At 43.6% G+C, this 16,585-nt stretch overlaps 1 protein-coding gene across 2 annotated transcripts in view; it reads right to left on the bottom strand.

Moving 5' to 3' along the window:
• Positions 1-7,983: 7,983 nt before the first annotated feature.
• The window catches only part of Elk3 (ETS transcription factor ELK3), a 66,386-nt gene continuing 57,784 nt past the window's right edge, over positions 7,984-16,585 (bottom strand). The window contains exons 4-5 of one of the 2 annotated variants that reach the window (XM_028880235.2): positions 15,041-15,163; positions 7,984-9,654 (exon numbers count right to left, since the gene is read on the bottom strand). In XM_028880235.2, the coding sequence (XP_028736068.1) occupies positions 9,556-9,654; positions 15,041-15,163 (222 nt within the window). In that variant the 3' untranslated portion in view covers positions 7,984-9,555. The remainder of the gene's footprint in view (positions 9,655-15,040; positions 15,164-16,585) is intronic. The other variant, XM_037196818.1, reaches the window with a different exon arrangement.

The raw sequence follows: 16,585 nt of genomic DNA, 5'->3' as shown, positions 1-16,585 counted from the left end.
TGTGATTGTGTCGCGTCACTGTTCTTTCGTGGGGAGGAAGGCTGTGCACACTGGGATCAGTTTCTTTCCCTGGTGTCATTGACAAGTGAGGAAATGTCGCTGTGCGGAAATTGACAGCTGCCTTGTGTCTGCGCCCACCATTTGGTTAGCCGTCTCCTACGGAATCTTGCAAGAGAGCGTTCGTTACTTAAGAAATAGCAGGTTTGTCCGTTTGGTTTGCAAATTGGCTTGTAGTTAGTTGTCAGTAAGTTCGATTCTTGTCTGTAAAAAGTAAAGAGGTACGTGCAGTCATTGAAAGCTCTTTCTAGGGAGTCCGGGGACCTCTTGTTAAGGAATTCGGCCAGCAAATAGACATGTGTAGGTTGCTGTTTTTTGACATTCCCCCTCATTCAGCTCCTGGAAACTTCGCAGTGAAGAGACTTGAGACTCACTCAGGAGGATTGAACCTGGAACTCTCTCACAAGCCCCTCGAACTGCCGGTTCTGAAGGAAGGTAAGAGGTGCTAGGTCGGTCTCACCATCAACAGGCTCACTGGGCATTGTATCAGCTTAGTCTGAAAGAATGTCTAATAACATGTTATAATCTATCTTTCAGACTCATGACAGTTCATATTGGTTTTCTTTACCTCTTCATGGCATTAACTTCATTCACAATACAATAGTTACATTGATTTATTTCCAAGATTGTCTTACTGTTTCAGAAATTGAACTCATTAAAAAATAATTCCATCTAAGCCTCTCATAACTATTAACTACTTCCTGTATTTATGAATTTCCCTACTCTCGATATTTTCTGGTATGTGCAACCATACCATTTGGTTTATTGCTTTCAACATAATCTTTTCAGAGTTTGTCTTCGTGGCTGACTGATGTTCTGTTGTGACTGAACAAGTGTGAATCCTGCTGCTGTGAGCCTTGGTGTACACTGTTTGGGCTCCTGTTTCCTCTTTGTGGTGTGTATACGTTAGGAGTGAGATTGCTACCCAGACATCGTTCTGATTGTTACTTTCCGAGAAGCTGCCGAGCTTTCCACAACAGCTGCACTATTTAAACCCAAGGTGATGTATGAGAATTCTCTATCCTTCCACTACCTGCTGTTGTCAGTACCATCATCCTGTTCATTCTGAGAGGCATGAAGACGGAGGTCATTGTAGGTTTATTTACACTTACTAACGATTACCCAGATTGAGTGTCTTTTGTGTGAAGAAAAGCTATTTATGTAAAAATTTTGCCAGTTTTAACAAGGTTGTCTTTTTGTTACTGAATTATAAGAATTCTTTATGGATTCTTTGGGTTTTTTTTTAGGGGGGGTGTTTTTATTTATTTATTTTATTTATTTATTTATTTTATTTTATTTTTCTTTTCGAGACAGGGTTTCTCTGTGTAGCTTTGCGCCTTTCCTGGAGCTCACTTGGTAGCCCAGGCTGGCCTCGAACTCACAGAGATCCGCCTGGCTTTGCCTCCCGAGTGCTGGGATTAAAGGCGTGCACCACCACCGCCCGGCTTCTTTATGGATTCTTATAACGCTCATAATTTTCAGCTGTTTCCTCCTGTTCTATGAGTTGTCTTTCACTTTCTTGAAGATATCCTTGTAAGGCCTCAGAGCTTTCGGTTTGCATCTCACTCACCTGTCTTTAATTTTGTGGCTGGTGCTTTTGGTGTCAGATTTTAAAAACCTGTTGTTAGTTTTCCAAGATCATAAATATTTGCCCCAATTTTTTCTTTTAAGATTCTAAGATTTTAAGATTTAAGTTAGGTCTGTACATGTCCAGCTTCACTCTTCTGAGTGTGAAGCATCATTTCCAACACCATTTCTTGAAAAGGTGCCCACATCAAATGAGCCCCACAACCTCAAATGAGCCCCACAACCTCATTGACAGGCAGCTTCCGGGGTAGGAAGGGTTTATTTCTGGGCCCTCTGCTGTTCCGTGAGCATATGTCTGTAGTCTGGCCATTCAGATAGTGCCTCCATGTTTTGTTCACTGTGGAGTTTTCTAGACCGTGTTTGCTTTGCTTGGGCGGGGGAGAGAGTTGAGGTTAAAATTTGGAATCAGGAAATGTGAGTTAATCCAACAGCCTTTTGACAATTATAACAGGATATCATCATCCAAAATCCATGCTTGAGAGCTACACAACCAAGTTACATAAAATGAATTGAAAAGGAAAATCTCACCATGTTTTAAGTTGCTCGTGAGTCTGTATTGGGCTGTATTCATACCATGCTTGGTTCCACATAGCTGACGGTCTGAAGCTTAGACATGTCTAGAACTTGAGGCTATCCAGCATCACTTGAAACTCTGCGTATGAGTTTTAGAGTAAGGTTTCCTATTTCCACAAAATTGGATTATAGTGGAGATTTGCTTCCCATTTTAATCCTATCCCTTCAGGTGGTATTTTCCTCTTAACAGCATTTTTTCCAGTCCGTGAGTTTGAGGTGTTTTCCACTTACTTAGGTTGTTTTTTAATTTTTCTCAGCAACATTTAGTAGTTTTTAATAGAATTATTACTCCTCCGTGGTAAATTTATTCCTAAGTGTTTTGCTACTGATGCAGGTAGGATAGTTTTCCTAAATTCATTGCTAGTTCTTGAAGTACAGATGATTTTGTTTGGATTTTGTAACCTCCAACTTTGTTGAATTTGTTGCCTTTAAAGTTTTTTGTTTTTGGTTTTTTGTTTTTGTCTGTTTTTTAGCCTCTTCTACATACAACATTATGTTGTCTGCAGCAAGAAATAGTTTGACTTTTTCCTTTATGAATTGGATGTTTTTTTCTTTCTTTTCTTTTTTTCTTGTCTAATTGGTGTTGTAGACCTCCATTATCACTGAGAAGCAGTAAAAGAAGCTGACTGACTTGTGTCCTGGTTTGGGGGAAAAGCTTCCTGGGATTCACCACCTAAGGTGCCACCAGTCTCCGGCTTCCTTGTATAGCCCTCCTGCGGGACTTTCCTCCTGTTCCTACTTTGCAGACTGTTTGATCATGGGAGGTTCCTGGCTCTTTCATTTTCTAAAGCGTTTCCTCTGTCTTTTCTGATGGTCACGTCGCTTTCTTCCTTCATTACCTTGATTGCTTTTGGTTAACTCAGCACTGCCTTTCTGGGAAGAAACCATTTGGTGATGAATTAAAATTTCAGCATCCTTTAGGAAAATGTTTGGGACCCAGAGTGTCTCAGATTTCAAGGGATTGCCCCCAGTTTGGAATATTTGCATAGTCTGTGGTTGTTGAGCATCCCTGCTTCAAAATTACAAAATCTGAAATGCTACAAAATCTGAAAGGTTTTTTGTTTTGTTTTTGTTTTTTTTGCATATCGTTACTCTAAAAGCTTCAGATGTCAAGGCCTTTTAGATTTCATATTAGGGATGCAAAGTTGTGGTTCTTTAAACATGCTGCTGAATTCGGTTCACTAGTGTTTTGTTGAGAGTTTTAGCCTGAATTCATAATGGGTTTGGCCTGTGCTCTTGTGTGCTGGCAGTATCTCTCGATTTGGTATTAGGGCTTTGCTAGCATTAGAATGAGTGAAGAAAATATTCTACCCTTCAGGTACTTTGTCTTAATTCTCCTAATACCATACTGTTTGTATTTAGTTGTGTTTGTTTATAGTAGGTCATTTTGATTTTCATATATATATATAATAAAAAATATATATGAGAAAGGAAGGATATATATGTATTTAGTTGTTTTGGTAATATGTATTATCTATACTAGTTATTTTGAGTTTGTGTGGTTTTAAGAGATTTATCTCCAAATGTCATCTCTTTTTGTTTTTTTTCTGTCAGTGGCTCTAGTCTTTAAATATTCTAATCTAAATTCTTCCTCCCCAACCTTCCTTGGCTTTTCCAGACAGGGTTTCACTGTGTAGCTTTGGCTGTCCTGAAACTTGCTCTGTAGACCAGTCAGGCTGGCCTCGAACTCATCTCCCTGCCTCTGCCTCTCAAATGCTGGGATTAAAGGCATGCATCTAGATTTTTAAATTAATTCTTTCTTTGTTTTTCATGTTCATCCGTACAGAAGTGTTAAGTGGCAATATAAAGCCCACAAGCTTGGTAGAATTAGACCTTTTTTAATGCATTACTTTCGATACAAAGCAATACATGTTTTCCTTCTGGAACTTTTGCTAATGCTGAGTTCAGGCCCTGGATTTACAATGGTCAGGAGCTGTTACCATCATTCCTAGACCTGGACTTACAGAGATCAGGAACTGTTACTATTCCTAGTCAAGAGTTCTTCCTTCTGACCTAAAAAACTACAGACAACATCTGTCCATCTAAAACAGGAGAGTATAAGCAAATTACCGCTTATTAAACTACTTTAATGTGAAAGGAATGAAGTCTTGACCTGTGATGGTTGGAAGACTTTTTCATTTGTGGCTTCTCCCTACGAGAAATAAGTGTATTGGAAAAACTAACATTTTTTTTTTTTGGAAAGCCACCTCTTTAGAGACGGGACAAAACTAAACATTTTTTGCATACCTAGCCCCTAGGTGTACGAGTGTACACTTGTAAGAAAGACAGACGGACAAGACTGGCACAGGACAGTGGCTGTCCCTGCCGCCCTCCTCCACCCGTCCTACTGAAGCATAGAGAAGTGGTAGACACGTACCAGAAGATGAGCACCTGGGTGTACCACTTCCGCCTGCGAAAGCTCTGGTCTGAAAGATGTTCAGCTGGGCTCCGGGGAGGAGACCGCTCCTGCCAGACTGAATTCCCGGAAGAGCATTGGTGAAGAGCTGCAGATGTGTTGGTCCCTGCTCCAGCTGTGGTGACGGTTCTCACCACCCGGTCTTTAATTCCCCCGGCTGTTAATAATGAATGAGTGAGGTGGTGGTGGTGTCGACTGTGTGGGTCACTTTGGGATAATGTTCATGCACCATTTTTTTTTTTTTTCTGGAAACATTGGAACTCTAGAAGATTGCTTTGGAAGCAGTCCAACTGTTTGGCTCTTCCAGACCCCTAATCAACCATTCTTTCATTACGTCTTAGCTACCTGGAAACTGCCCCTCTCTTTTGAACTCAGGCTTCATCGCTACTAATTATTCCACCTACATCTCTTATCACGATGTGTCCTTTGCTCTCTGAGCTCCTCAAGTGTCTCTTCTCTTGCATATTAGTTATACTCCCACTTTCTTCCACTTGTGTTTTCTTCTTTCTCTTGTCTTCTAAGACTTGGGTCTCAACTCTTTATTCTGGAGGTCCTTCTCTATACCCCACCCTACCCTACCACAGACGGCTATGTGTCCTCCTGTTTAAAGAACTACTAATATTTGTTAAGACACAGAGTGAAGAGATCCTTGTTTGTAAGTAAACCGTATCACTTACATTAACTTGGCCTGGTCTCTTCTCTATGAATAAATTAAAGATAAATGCAGCAGTCAAAAATTATCTAAAGAAACCTAAGAACTAACCCATAATCAAGCTATCAAATTGTTCTATATCTGTCCTCTCTCTCTCTCTCTCTCTCTCTCTCTCTCTCTCTCTCTCTCTCTCTCTCTCCACACACACACACACACATACACACACACGAGGGGAAAGGCGGAGATCACACACAGGACTAGAAATAAAATGAAGTCCAGACAGGGCACGTTATAATAACTGGGACTCTCCCAGACAACAGTGGTGTGTGCCAGGTACTGTGTAAAGATGTAAGAGTTACTGACCAACATCATGGCCTCTACAGTCAAAGTTTGAAAGCTGATCAGCTGTTTCTTGGAGTCAACTATTTAACTACAAAAGGCCTCAATTTCCTTATAAAATTATATATAATAGCACTTCCCTCCTAGGGCCTCGTGAGTGGTCTGGATAAATAAACTCCCCACAGAGTACATCTTAAGTAGTTTGGAGATAGTTATTCTCACTAACTAAAACTGTCACGTGATGAAGCGGAAATGGGTCTTAGGATCCAGACTCATTTGAAAGAGGGTACCGGAACTCCGTGTCAGTCTTCTAGAGTCAGAGCCACACAAGCCAGGGGGGGTATGCCAAGAGGGAGTATGGGTGCACAGAAAAGATGCCTGAGGATTAAGACAGAAGGGGCACTTTGTACCACTGACTGCGGTGGCCTGCTGTGTATAAGCAGGACCACACACATACGATCTTCTTGGGTAGAAGGGGCGTTTCTACAGCACTTCCTGGACCAGTTATTTTCAGGTGTTTCTTAGTGACTGATCTCCTACCGTAACTACAGATACGTTATACCATACGTAGCTACGAATGTGTGTCCCTTCTGAAACTGTAGCAACACTGTACGTGTCAGACTAAGTCCCTGCTTATCAACTATTTCTCCCCCCTCACACACACAAACACACACGTCAGCTCGGAAGTAAAACAAGGAGGAATAATAACCTTTGCAATAAGTCTGTAGTTCATATGCCCTCTGTAAACAGAATGGCTAAAAGGAAAAACTGTAGCTTAGCCTTCCCTTTATTTCCCATTTCCCTGTTCCTCAGCGCAGAGAACAATGGACAGAACTTGTTTACTTTTGTTGTTGCTGCTGCTGCTGCTGGTGGTGGTGGTGTGTGTCAGTGAGTGTGTGAGAGTGACGTGCACAGGTGTACATGCACAAGCTCAGAGACCAGATGATGTCGGATGCTCCATTCGGCACCCTGCCCTGCTTCCTTGAGACAGGGTCTCTCCCTGAATTGCATCTCCCCATATCAGCAAGACTGCTGGCCAGCAGGCCCCAGGTCTGTCCCTTACCCCCGCCTCTCCAGCAGTGCTGGACTTACAGGGACATGCAGTCATGCCCTACTTTTCACGGGAGTGCTGGGCATGAGTTTTGGTCCTCATATGCCCTTATTCACTAAGCTATCTTCTCAGCTCCACACCCATTTCAGTCTTCCACCCAATTCATCCTCAGTGGTGTGTGTGTGTGTGTGTGTGTGTGTGTGTGTGTGTGTGTGTGTGTGTACAGCACTGGCATTAGGAGACAAAGTGCTCTTCTACTGTGCTATAACCCTTATGGATATATAAAGCATTTGTTGTGCCATAGTTACAGGTAGCAAACAAAGTGTATTGATCCAACTTGTCTACGTCGACAGTGATATTTGAGTCATTGTAAGGAAATGCAAGTACACCAACCCAATTGCCTTGTCACACTCTTTATTACAAAGTCTTTATTCACCAAAACAGTATTACAGTAAAGACAACAAAACCCCCACGTGGAAGTGGATGAAGCTTAGCAGTCCTGGAGATGCTGCCTACAGAGACTGAGTTCGGGTCCCACCATCAGGTTCTAGAGCTCCGACTTCAGCCACAGCAGGTCAGCATTGATTAGGCAAGCATAAAAAAAAGAAATGTTAACGTTCTTTGGAATCTGTTTTCTGGCTAAATCAATCCTGTTAAAAACACTATAAAGATGGGGAAGCTGATTATTCTCCAAACCTCCAGTTCCCTTCACTACAGTGAGTATTTGGATTCCCCCAAGAATTAGAGCATTTTTCCCATTTCTAATCAACGAATCTATAATATAGGATAATCACAGTGGTTGGAAGAAAGTCATTGGACCATTTCCAACCAACATTTAGAGTTGAAATTCCTGCACCCCAATTCCTCTTGCTTCTTTGTGAGAATCTTGCACATCAGATGCATTCTCATGGAGCAGGTTTAGATACCCCAGCCTCGTTTCTTCACCTGAACTCTGGGCCAGCCTTCCTCTGTCTTAGGCGTCCCAGCTTCTCCCAGCTGGAGGAAAGCATTCTCAAAGCCTCTCCTGACTCTGACATTGTATGCAGTAATTGCAGCTCCCTGAAACAGCTCCTTTTTATTTTATGGAGATTTGTTCTTCGCCCATGAGGGAGTGGCAGGGACAGTCTATTTATGGGTTCGGAGCTATTTCCATGGCTTTACAGTCAGAGGCCCCCCACCCCCGCCCCTCAGTAAAGACACACACCCCCCCTTAGAAACATGGTCAGTTTTGGTACAAAGTCTCATTTATAAGTATCTAAACAGAATTTTAGATTTTTTTAAAATTCAAATGTCTTTCCACAAGCTTTTTTTTTTTTTTTTTTTTTTTTTTTTTTTTTTTAAAAAGAACAAACCATATAATCCTCTTATTTAGTACCTAGTTTGGAACAGCTGTTGAGGCACATTTCCGATTCGGTTTTTCCTACTGGTAGGTGAGTATGACAGCACACCCAAGCTTACATGGGCCGTACTCTGAGTTCGTAGTTTGCATCAGCATTTCCGCCCATTCCCAGTGTCTGACCAGCTGAGGGGCTGCTGCCTTCCCAGCCCTCACCCACCCCTCCCACAATGCTTGTCCCGCAGAGCATCCAAATGGCCGCACAGTCACGTCCACAGTGAGCCTCCTGAAGAGTTTTCTCTTACTCCATTGCCTTTATTCTCCTCCTCACTGGAATACAGAGAGCATGTCTCCTAGGTGCTCCTCTCCAGCAAAGCCTCCAGCTCCTCCAGTTCTCCGTAGTACAGTTTGCTTAACCCATCAAAAATTGTGGTATCTGTACCCAGGAAGATACCTGGTGTAATATCATCATTTCTTCAGGGTATGAGTTCATCACTGTCTGTGAGCATGTTCCACTCTTGGTTTTTGTCTCTTCTTCTCCCCCCACCCCCCTTTTCTAGGAGGGACCAAGAGCAGATTGCTAGGGATTGCACCCACACTGTACGGAGTACACCCTCAGCCCTAAAACATTCGATTTTTAAATATTAGTTGTCATGCCAGGATTCTAAAGAAACCCTAACTCCCAGAAGTGATAAAGATACCAGATGGTTGTGGTTACAGGAAACCAAGAGAACAGAGATAACAACCTGTAAACCTGGGAAGTACTTCTAAGAGTTCTGCCGGTGTGGACCTAGTGTGGTTTCAGTATCCCAGGGCAGAAAGGCTACTTCATATGGCTAAGCAGCTGGCCACTGGCAAGCTCATCTTTTAAAAAATGCACTTTGGAACATGTTCTTTAAAGAATGTTTATTGTCTAAATATGGCTTCGTTCATTCTTATAAAAACATTACTTGGACATTTGTATTTACTGATTTTTCATTTCAAAAGAGGGTCTAAGGCAGTTCTTACAGTGATAGGAGCACACTTTTCATGGTTTCTACTTGTGAAAATAACATTCTTCCGAGAGCTGTTTGATGCTGTTTTGTCTTTCAGACATTTTCTCTTAACACTAGAAATACATAACTCATGTACATAAAACTAAATGCAAAGGAAGGCACAGCTGGTTATATTGTGTATACAAGCAGAGTTCAGCATATGCAGAATTAAAGCAATAAAAAGCTTCACATCCTTATTAGTTATATAGAAAACATTAAGAAAGGTTCTTCACCGTCAGTGCTCAACACTTCAGAGCCAAAAGGATAGAAAAACAGAAACATTAAAATCCACTTAATGCACAACAGACTTTCATATATAGCTGAATATATAAAAAATGGTTCTTAAAATGCTAACATACATCTAGATTATCTGTGTTATGAAAAGCGCAAACCAAATGAACAGGGTTTCACAATGTCCTTCTCATGACACAGGTAAACTAGTCCCTGGGGACAAGCTGGCGTCATCAGCTTTGAGTCCTTCCTTGCCGCCGCCGCCGCCGCCGCCGGTCATCATGATTTCTGAGAGCTGGAGGAGAGGAGGACTGGAGACGGGGCTCTGTCCAGACTGGGCAGTGGCACCGGCATGTGACCATTGAGCAGTGTGGGGAACTGGAAAGGATGAGAGGCATTCAGTAATCAATCGTGGCAGATGTATTGAAGAGTGTGCATGCTTTTCACACACAGACACACCGGTGGAGGCAGCTCTCGGCACCGAGAGATGGGAGTTGGTCGCTGATCTGTTTTACAAAGGTTACCTAGAGCCACAGAGGGAGGCCCGGAAAATATCTCTATTCTGTGTGCCTGAGGTCCCAAAACATGCTTTACATGTTGCTGTAAAACTCACTCTACTATTGTTTTTAAAGGTTCTCAGCTATATACCCTGCTGATTTGCTTTAAATATTGGGGGCGGGGTGTGTGTGTGTGTGTGTGTGTGTGTGTGTGAGAGAGAGAGAGAGAGAGAGAGAGAGAGAGAGAGAGAGAGAGAGAGAGAGACTGGAAACCAAGATTCTTTATTTACATAGGAGTCAGTCATCTTGAGTTTTGAAACTCGCTGTCCATTTTCCATAGCACAGCAAAATTGTCCGGCAGTACTCGTTTAAAATGAGGACCAGGGAGCCGGACAAGCAGCCCAGCAGTTAACAGTGCTGGCTGCTCCCTTAACAGAAGGCCCCAGCTTGGTTCCAGCACCCACCCGTGGCTCAACACTTAATTCCTATGCCAGAGATCTTGTTGTCCTGGCCTCTGTGGGCACGCACACACACAAACACGTAATTAAAAACAAGATGACTCTATAAAAGAAAGACTGTCTTAATTTTGGAGACGAGAACGTACTTTCTCTCTGACTTAATATCAATGTATTCAATGACAGCCAGAGAAGGAGACAGTGAGACTTTTGTACTGTTGGTTAACTAGAATGGTAAATGCAGAATGGAAGCATTATGGTTTGACCTCATGACCCGAACAAATCCTTCAGCTATAATCCTAAGTGAAGAAGACTGAGGAAAAGCATCTTTTGAGCATGTGACTGCTCACAGCTCGAGTTCTGCCTTGCCAAAGATGAAATGTGTCCAGTTGATCCGCCAGGTGCTCTCTAGCCTAATCCCTGTTTAGTCCGGGAAAGTTAAATATTAAACTTCAACACCAAATATCAAACCACAGAGCCTGGCACATGTTAGAAGTCCAATAAATATTTGTAGAATGAGTGAATACTTTTTTTTTAAATTTTTCAAACTATTTTAGTAACACATCCAACACCACCCTCTCAGGAGCTGCCATTTCATTGGGTGTTTAGGAATAGAAAGTAAGCTTCTTAGGCTCACTTTCTAAATGAGAAAAACAACCCAAAGAGGTTCTGATTAACTAAAAGTCATAGCTTATAAGCAAAACTAAGTTTTATCTCCAGCTCTACTAAGCTGCCCAGTTCTTTAGTGGTAATGTCTTTCCGGCAGCTTTGGGATCTTTACATTTTGTAGGACTCTGTTTCACGTGTATGCGGTTTACACCGTCTAAGCTACCGTCCATGTCCTGGTCACCCCTCCCCTGGTGACTGCAGGTGAACAGCAGAACTGGCCTTGGGCGTTCCTTCTTGAAGAACAGTTGTGTCTTCTCTCTCTTTTTATAACCTCTTTATAGGTGGCTGTAAAAGCACTGTCTTTAGTTTTAGTTTCTTCCATGTGTTAGAAATTCCTGTGTATGCACTCGGTTGTTATCCTTCTTGATTGGCTTTTGGGTTTGTTTGTTTTCCTAGCCTGTTTATTTGCTTTTCTTCCACCACAGCCTTTCTTTTCAACGCTCCCCAGACCTCCTGTCTCTTCTCCAGTCCATACCCCTAACTTGCCAGCTACACTCACTTTTAGATGTTTGAATCCGAAGCCTCACAGATCCTGCTCTTTGGCGCTCTGAGTCTGTGAGAGGCAGGGTTAGGAATACAGGTCAACCGGAACCAGAATATACTATTGTGTGACCTTGGGTAAATCTCATCTTTGAAGTGCAGACACACGGAAAGAAACGTGGCTTACTTAGGCCGAAGTCTGGCACGCAGTAAGCAAAGTGTAACTTAGCACACTGATGCATGCCAGCCGGTATTAATGGCATCCCCGCCTTCTAAGAACCCACCAGCTTTGTTCATACATGATTTTCAGTACTTAACCCTAGTCCTCAAACCCATTACCCCTGAACCGTCTGCTAAAGACATGCCTGCTACAATTCGGATCTATCTGACGTACTCTTGTTTTATATTCTGTTCCTTAACTGGCTCTCACTTTTCCTCCACACGCACATCAGTGGGATTTTCCTAACATACTCTCATACCTACGATGTATAAAATATTAACAGGGGAGGGCCGCAGCTCCTGAGCACACAGTTCGAGGCTGGAGCTGCTTTTCCCACCTGATCCGTCACCAGCCACGCAAATGTGTTAAGACCTAACTACATTCTCTCTGTCGAAGCCCTGACCCTCTCTCTGGCTCAGCTCAGGTGGAGCTTCTTGCTTGGGGCCTTTCTACGCGGTCTCCAGCTGGGAAGAGCTCTGCCGTCCCCTGCTGATCCAGCTCCAGCTCTTCATCGGCCGCCTCGGCTACAGGCCCTGCCACGGAGGACTGTAAAAACGTGCCAAGCTAAAAAGTGACAGGACACGTTCTCAGTTGGGGATTGCGTCACTTCTCCCTGGTTTCCACGTGTACCCGCCTGTGAGGTGCAGTCCTGATCTGATCACCTGACCAACTGAAACCGAACTGCGCTGTATCTGTAGATCAGGATCTCCAGTCATGCGAGGCCCTGTCTTTGGTCCTCTCTCTCCACTAAAACATACTGCAGATAGAAAGCCTACCTCTGTCCTTCTCTCGTCTTTGCTGAGCCCTGCCAGATCTCCCCTAATCGTGGTCTACGTATGCTAGCGCACACCTGTAATCCCAACATCCAGGAGGCTGAGGCAGGAGGACTACTGTGAGTATAAGGCCAGCCTGGGCTACAAAGTGAGTTAGTTCCCGGCTAGCCAGAGGTGCAGTGTGTGACCCTGTGCCTGTCCCTTTCCCTCTTAAGATAGACGGGAAGATACATAATTGTCTCAGGAGATCTTCTGTGGCAGACAAGTCTTTCCCTAAGGATTTCCATTTGCTTTTCCAGAGAGATCACACAGGAAACTTGTATTTTCTCTTCCATTTATTAACACCTACTATATGTAAATGAGGCTTGTTAATTTTATTCATTTGGAAGGGGCACAGTAATAACCTGAGTTCTGAGAAATCCATTTTGATGCCTATTATTTTTAGTTGGAAATCTCATTCCCGTTAGCATGGTTGTTGTTTACCATTTTTAAAACTGCCACCTCTGACTTTTACCATACTCCATTGCTCTTTTTGTATGAAAAGAGTAATGATATTTTAAAAGGTACAAAGTTGTTTTCCCTTGTCTCGTGGATGCAGCCGTAACTTAGGAACATGCAACCTGTCAGTCATCCGGGCTAAGTTTAACCCCGCCCTCAACCTCCCCACTTGTTTTCTGAATGGCTCTTGGAGTGAAAACGAGCTTGTTTGGTAAAATTAAAACTGAAATTCTTTGCAGATGGCCTTTATAGGCAGTAAGCTGCAGAACTTGAAGTATAAATTAGGAACGAACCCCTAGTCCATCCACAACAGTTCTCAGAATATGGTTCCTACACTAGAGCGTCATTAGAAACGTGAATAAAATGTTTTTATCAGGCCAGGTGGTGGTGGCCCGCACCTTTACTCCCAGGACTTGGGAGTCAGGGGCAGGTGGATCTCTGTGAGTTTGAGGCCAGCTTGATCTACACAGAGATGCAGGAAAGGAACAAAACCACACAGAGAAACCCTGTCTCTAAAAAAAAAAAAAAATGTTTTATCAGACCCTATCCAAGAACTCACGAATCAGAAGCCCCAGCGTGGCATCTTTACTTGACACACTATCCATGTGACTCGGGTGCATGCTGACTTTACAGAGCCACGGGTATATGTTATGGGCAGCTCCCAGCTCCTAGAGGTCCTGGCTATCTATCGACTATGGGTATGAGCTGTATTTACTGTTAGGGAGACTAGAATAGGAACATAAGACTCCATGGGTTCCTTGTGGTTTTCCAAGGAGGTTTCCAAGCCTCCCAATAGAACAGAAATGAGGGACCGCTTGTTATTTAGATATTTAGTGAACTCTACAAAAGCTCCATGTTAGAGTCTTTAATATAGTATCGCAGTCTTACTCCCAAGGAGCTGCTGTATTCCTGTACCTCCTTCCCACTCTGCTTCTACGTGAACATGCCACTTCCGGTTAAAATTGTTAACAATCACCATGTTCACTGTGCCTGACTGGAACTGAGCTGTGATGGTTCTGAGGGCCAGGGAGAGAAGGAAACCCGAGTACTCCAGGGAACAGTCACATCATGACACCCTACTCCAAGCCTGCTAGGAAACCAGGGGCAACATGATAGCAATCAAAACCTCTGTGGCTCCCCCGCTCTTCCAAGGAGACCCTACATCCTATCGTGTAGACACTGTGCTCTTGCAGAGAGGCACAATGACAAGCTGAGGAGACTTGAGCTCTTCACACGTTCTCTTGGCATCTGCGCTTTGGTGACTTGTCACTAGGTCATCAGTAATGACTGACATTTGTGCACCTGTTGATATCCTAGATGCTGGGAAGTGGCACAGTGACCAGACTATGATTCCCGTCATTTGGAGACCAGTAGAGTTGGCCAGATCAACAGGCAGTCATAATACAACATGCTAAATGCAGTGTGAGCAAGGAGCTACGGTCGGTTTGGGGTGAGCCATACTAGGGCAGGGGAAGCAGGCCAGATAAGATGATGGAGCCAGAACTGGGGAACGAAGAGCTGGCTGGCATCCTGTCCACCAATATTTGCTTCACTCCTGGCCCTGCCTGTGTTCACATACAACAGTCACTCCTTGAGTGGGTGAGTAGCTGTCTTTGGGAAATACTGACCTCCACGTGATGATGAGAAAGAAGATTCCAGAACCTGAATGAATAATGAATGTGCTCCTCTAACTCAGGGAGGTCCTTCATTATTCTTTAACCATATGCTGCACGGTATTGTATTACAAAATTAGAGTTTGGTTATAATTTATAGACTGGTGCAGGCAACTTCTACTCCAGCTTGGAAGAACTGTTCACTCTTTTTATTTTTTAATGTTTTCTATGTGAATATGTTGGCTCGTTGGATTCATATTCTAAAGTCCTTTATTGAGCATTTGTGAAAACTGTTTATTTTATTTTAAATAATTCCTGTAGTAGATTTCCAGTTTTCCTAGTCATGTACAAATATCCAGAACACTTGAACAATCCATGTTTGGATTCCTGACATGAGCACATCTTTTCTGCCTCAGTGACATTGTCTGTCTCTAAAAGGCTGTGCAGCCCAATCCTTACGAATCCCCTTGGAAACTTAACATAGTAACTAAGTATTATATGGAATGTAGAGGAAAAGCCACGGGTGAGCCATGTTGAAAAGTTAGTTGCAAACCCTTACCTGGAAGAGTGTGTTTGGCCCTTGCAGCCTGGCAGGACTCAATGGAGCTACAGGACTAAGGCTGCTCCAGAAATGTATGCTGGAGAGCAGCGGACTTGGGGTCAGCAGCAGTCCATTTGGTGTCTAGAAGACAAGCAACAGGCAGGTCTTGTTAGGGCTTCACCTAACGCCAGCCATGACCAAGAGGAGCCCAGTAACTGGTTAGGTGCACTGGCCGTGGAGAGTGAACCAAACCTTGCCTTCTCAGGAAAACTGGGCAACTTGAGTTCCGTCTGCACGACTATGAGCAGTTTTAATGTTTTCTCTGTGTAGCTTTGTGCCTTTCCTGGAACTCGCTTGGTAACCCAGGCTGGCCTCGAACTCACAGACTCCCGAGTGCTGGGATTAAAGGCGTGCGCCACCACCGCCCCGGCTAAGTTTTAAGTTTCTTAATGCTCATTTTATCCACACTTCTTAGGCAAGTCCCCCTGCCTAAACATGCCGGTGGAAAAGTCAGGTTTGTAGCAGCTTGTCAGAACAGTTCCTTCAGCCTCTTCCTCCGTTCCCAGTCAACAAAGAAATGTACAGACAAAACAGCATCCCTGGGAGCGCTTCATTTCTTATCACACTATTAGCCACAGTGGACACCTATTAGGTTACATGGGCACACACATGTTTGTAAAAGTCTTCTCAAGCTTCACGGACTGTTATCAACAGCCCTTTAATAATTGACATTCTATCAGCAGAGTCTGCAGCAGCTTGTTCAGAACCTCTGAGCTGAATTTGCAGACTTCCTCTGGATGTGGGGCTGGGAAGAATTCATCACCCTGGCAATGGAAAGTAGGGCTGTAGGGCCAGAACTTAGCATTTCTTAGAAGTGACAGGATTGGCATTTGCTTGCCCACACTCGGCAGGAGTCCTGGCCCACAAGCCAGCTAAAGGGCAGGAGAAACAAACCCGCCCAAGCCAGGAAATGTGCACAGCTTTTATTCTCCGCAGAGGCCCGCTCCCTGGCCCAGGGTGTCTGCACCTCTGGTGACCAGAAGGAGCCCCTCAATAAGACTCTTTGTGTAAGAACTCGGCAAAGGCGCCAGCGTTTCAGATTGCATCACGCTGGATGCTGCCGTGTTATTTTTTCCTAGAACTGGCCTCAGCAGCTTCAATAACTATCAGGAACATTTGAGCTTAAACCCAAATTGAAAGGTTTGCTCTGTTCGGCGGGAGAGACAAACATCCAGCCGAAGTGCTGACAGGTAAACAAATTCAAACCAAGTTATTGGAGTCTTTGGTTCCACGGCATTTCCTTCTACGTAGTGAATGGCCTACGAGGTTACTAGGATAAATTCGTGTTTTGAATCAGCGTTCCATTTTTTTTTTTCCTAGTCGTAGGCAATTTCACAAGTATGCTAGGCCAGCTGGCCTCACAGTTAAAAATTAATGAGCTCTGCCAAGGTTCCCATGTCAGAACCTCCACTCACTAGCTAGACAACCTAAGACAAGAAATCTAGCCTCTCTGGACCTCGATCTTAATCTGTTAAATGGTAAGAATGAAAATGCATGCTATTA

The sequence above is a fragment of the Peromyscus leucopus genome, chromosome 18 (genome assembly GCF_004664715.2).
Source record: "Peromyscus leucopus breed LL Stock chromosome 18, UCI_PerLeu_2.1, whole genome shotgun sequence".
In the NCBI taxonomy this organism is placed as follows: Eukaryota; Metazoa; Chordata; class Mammalia; order Rodentia; family Cricetidae; genus Peromyscus; species Peromyscus leucopus.
This window is presented reverse-complemented; position numbering and strand designations above follow the sequence as displayed.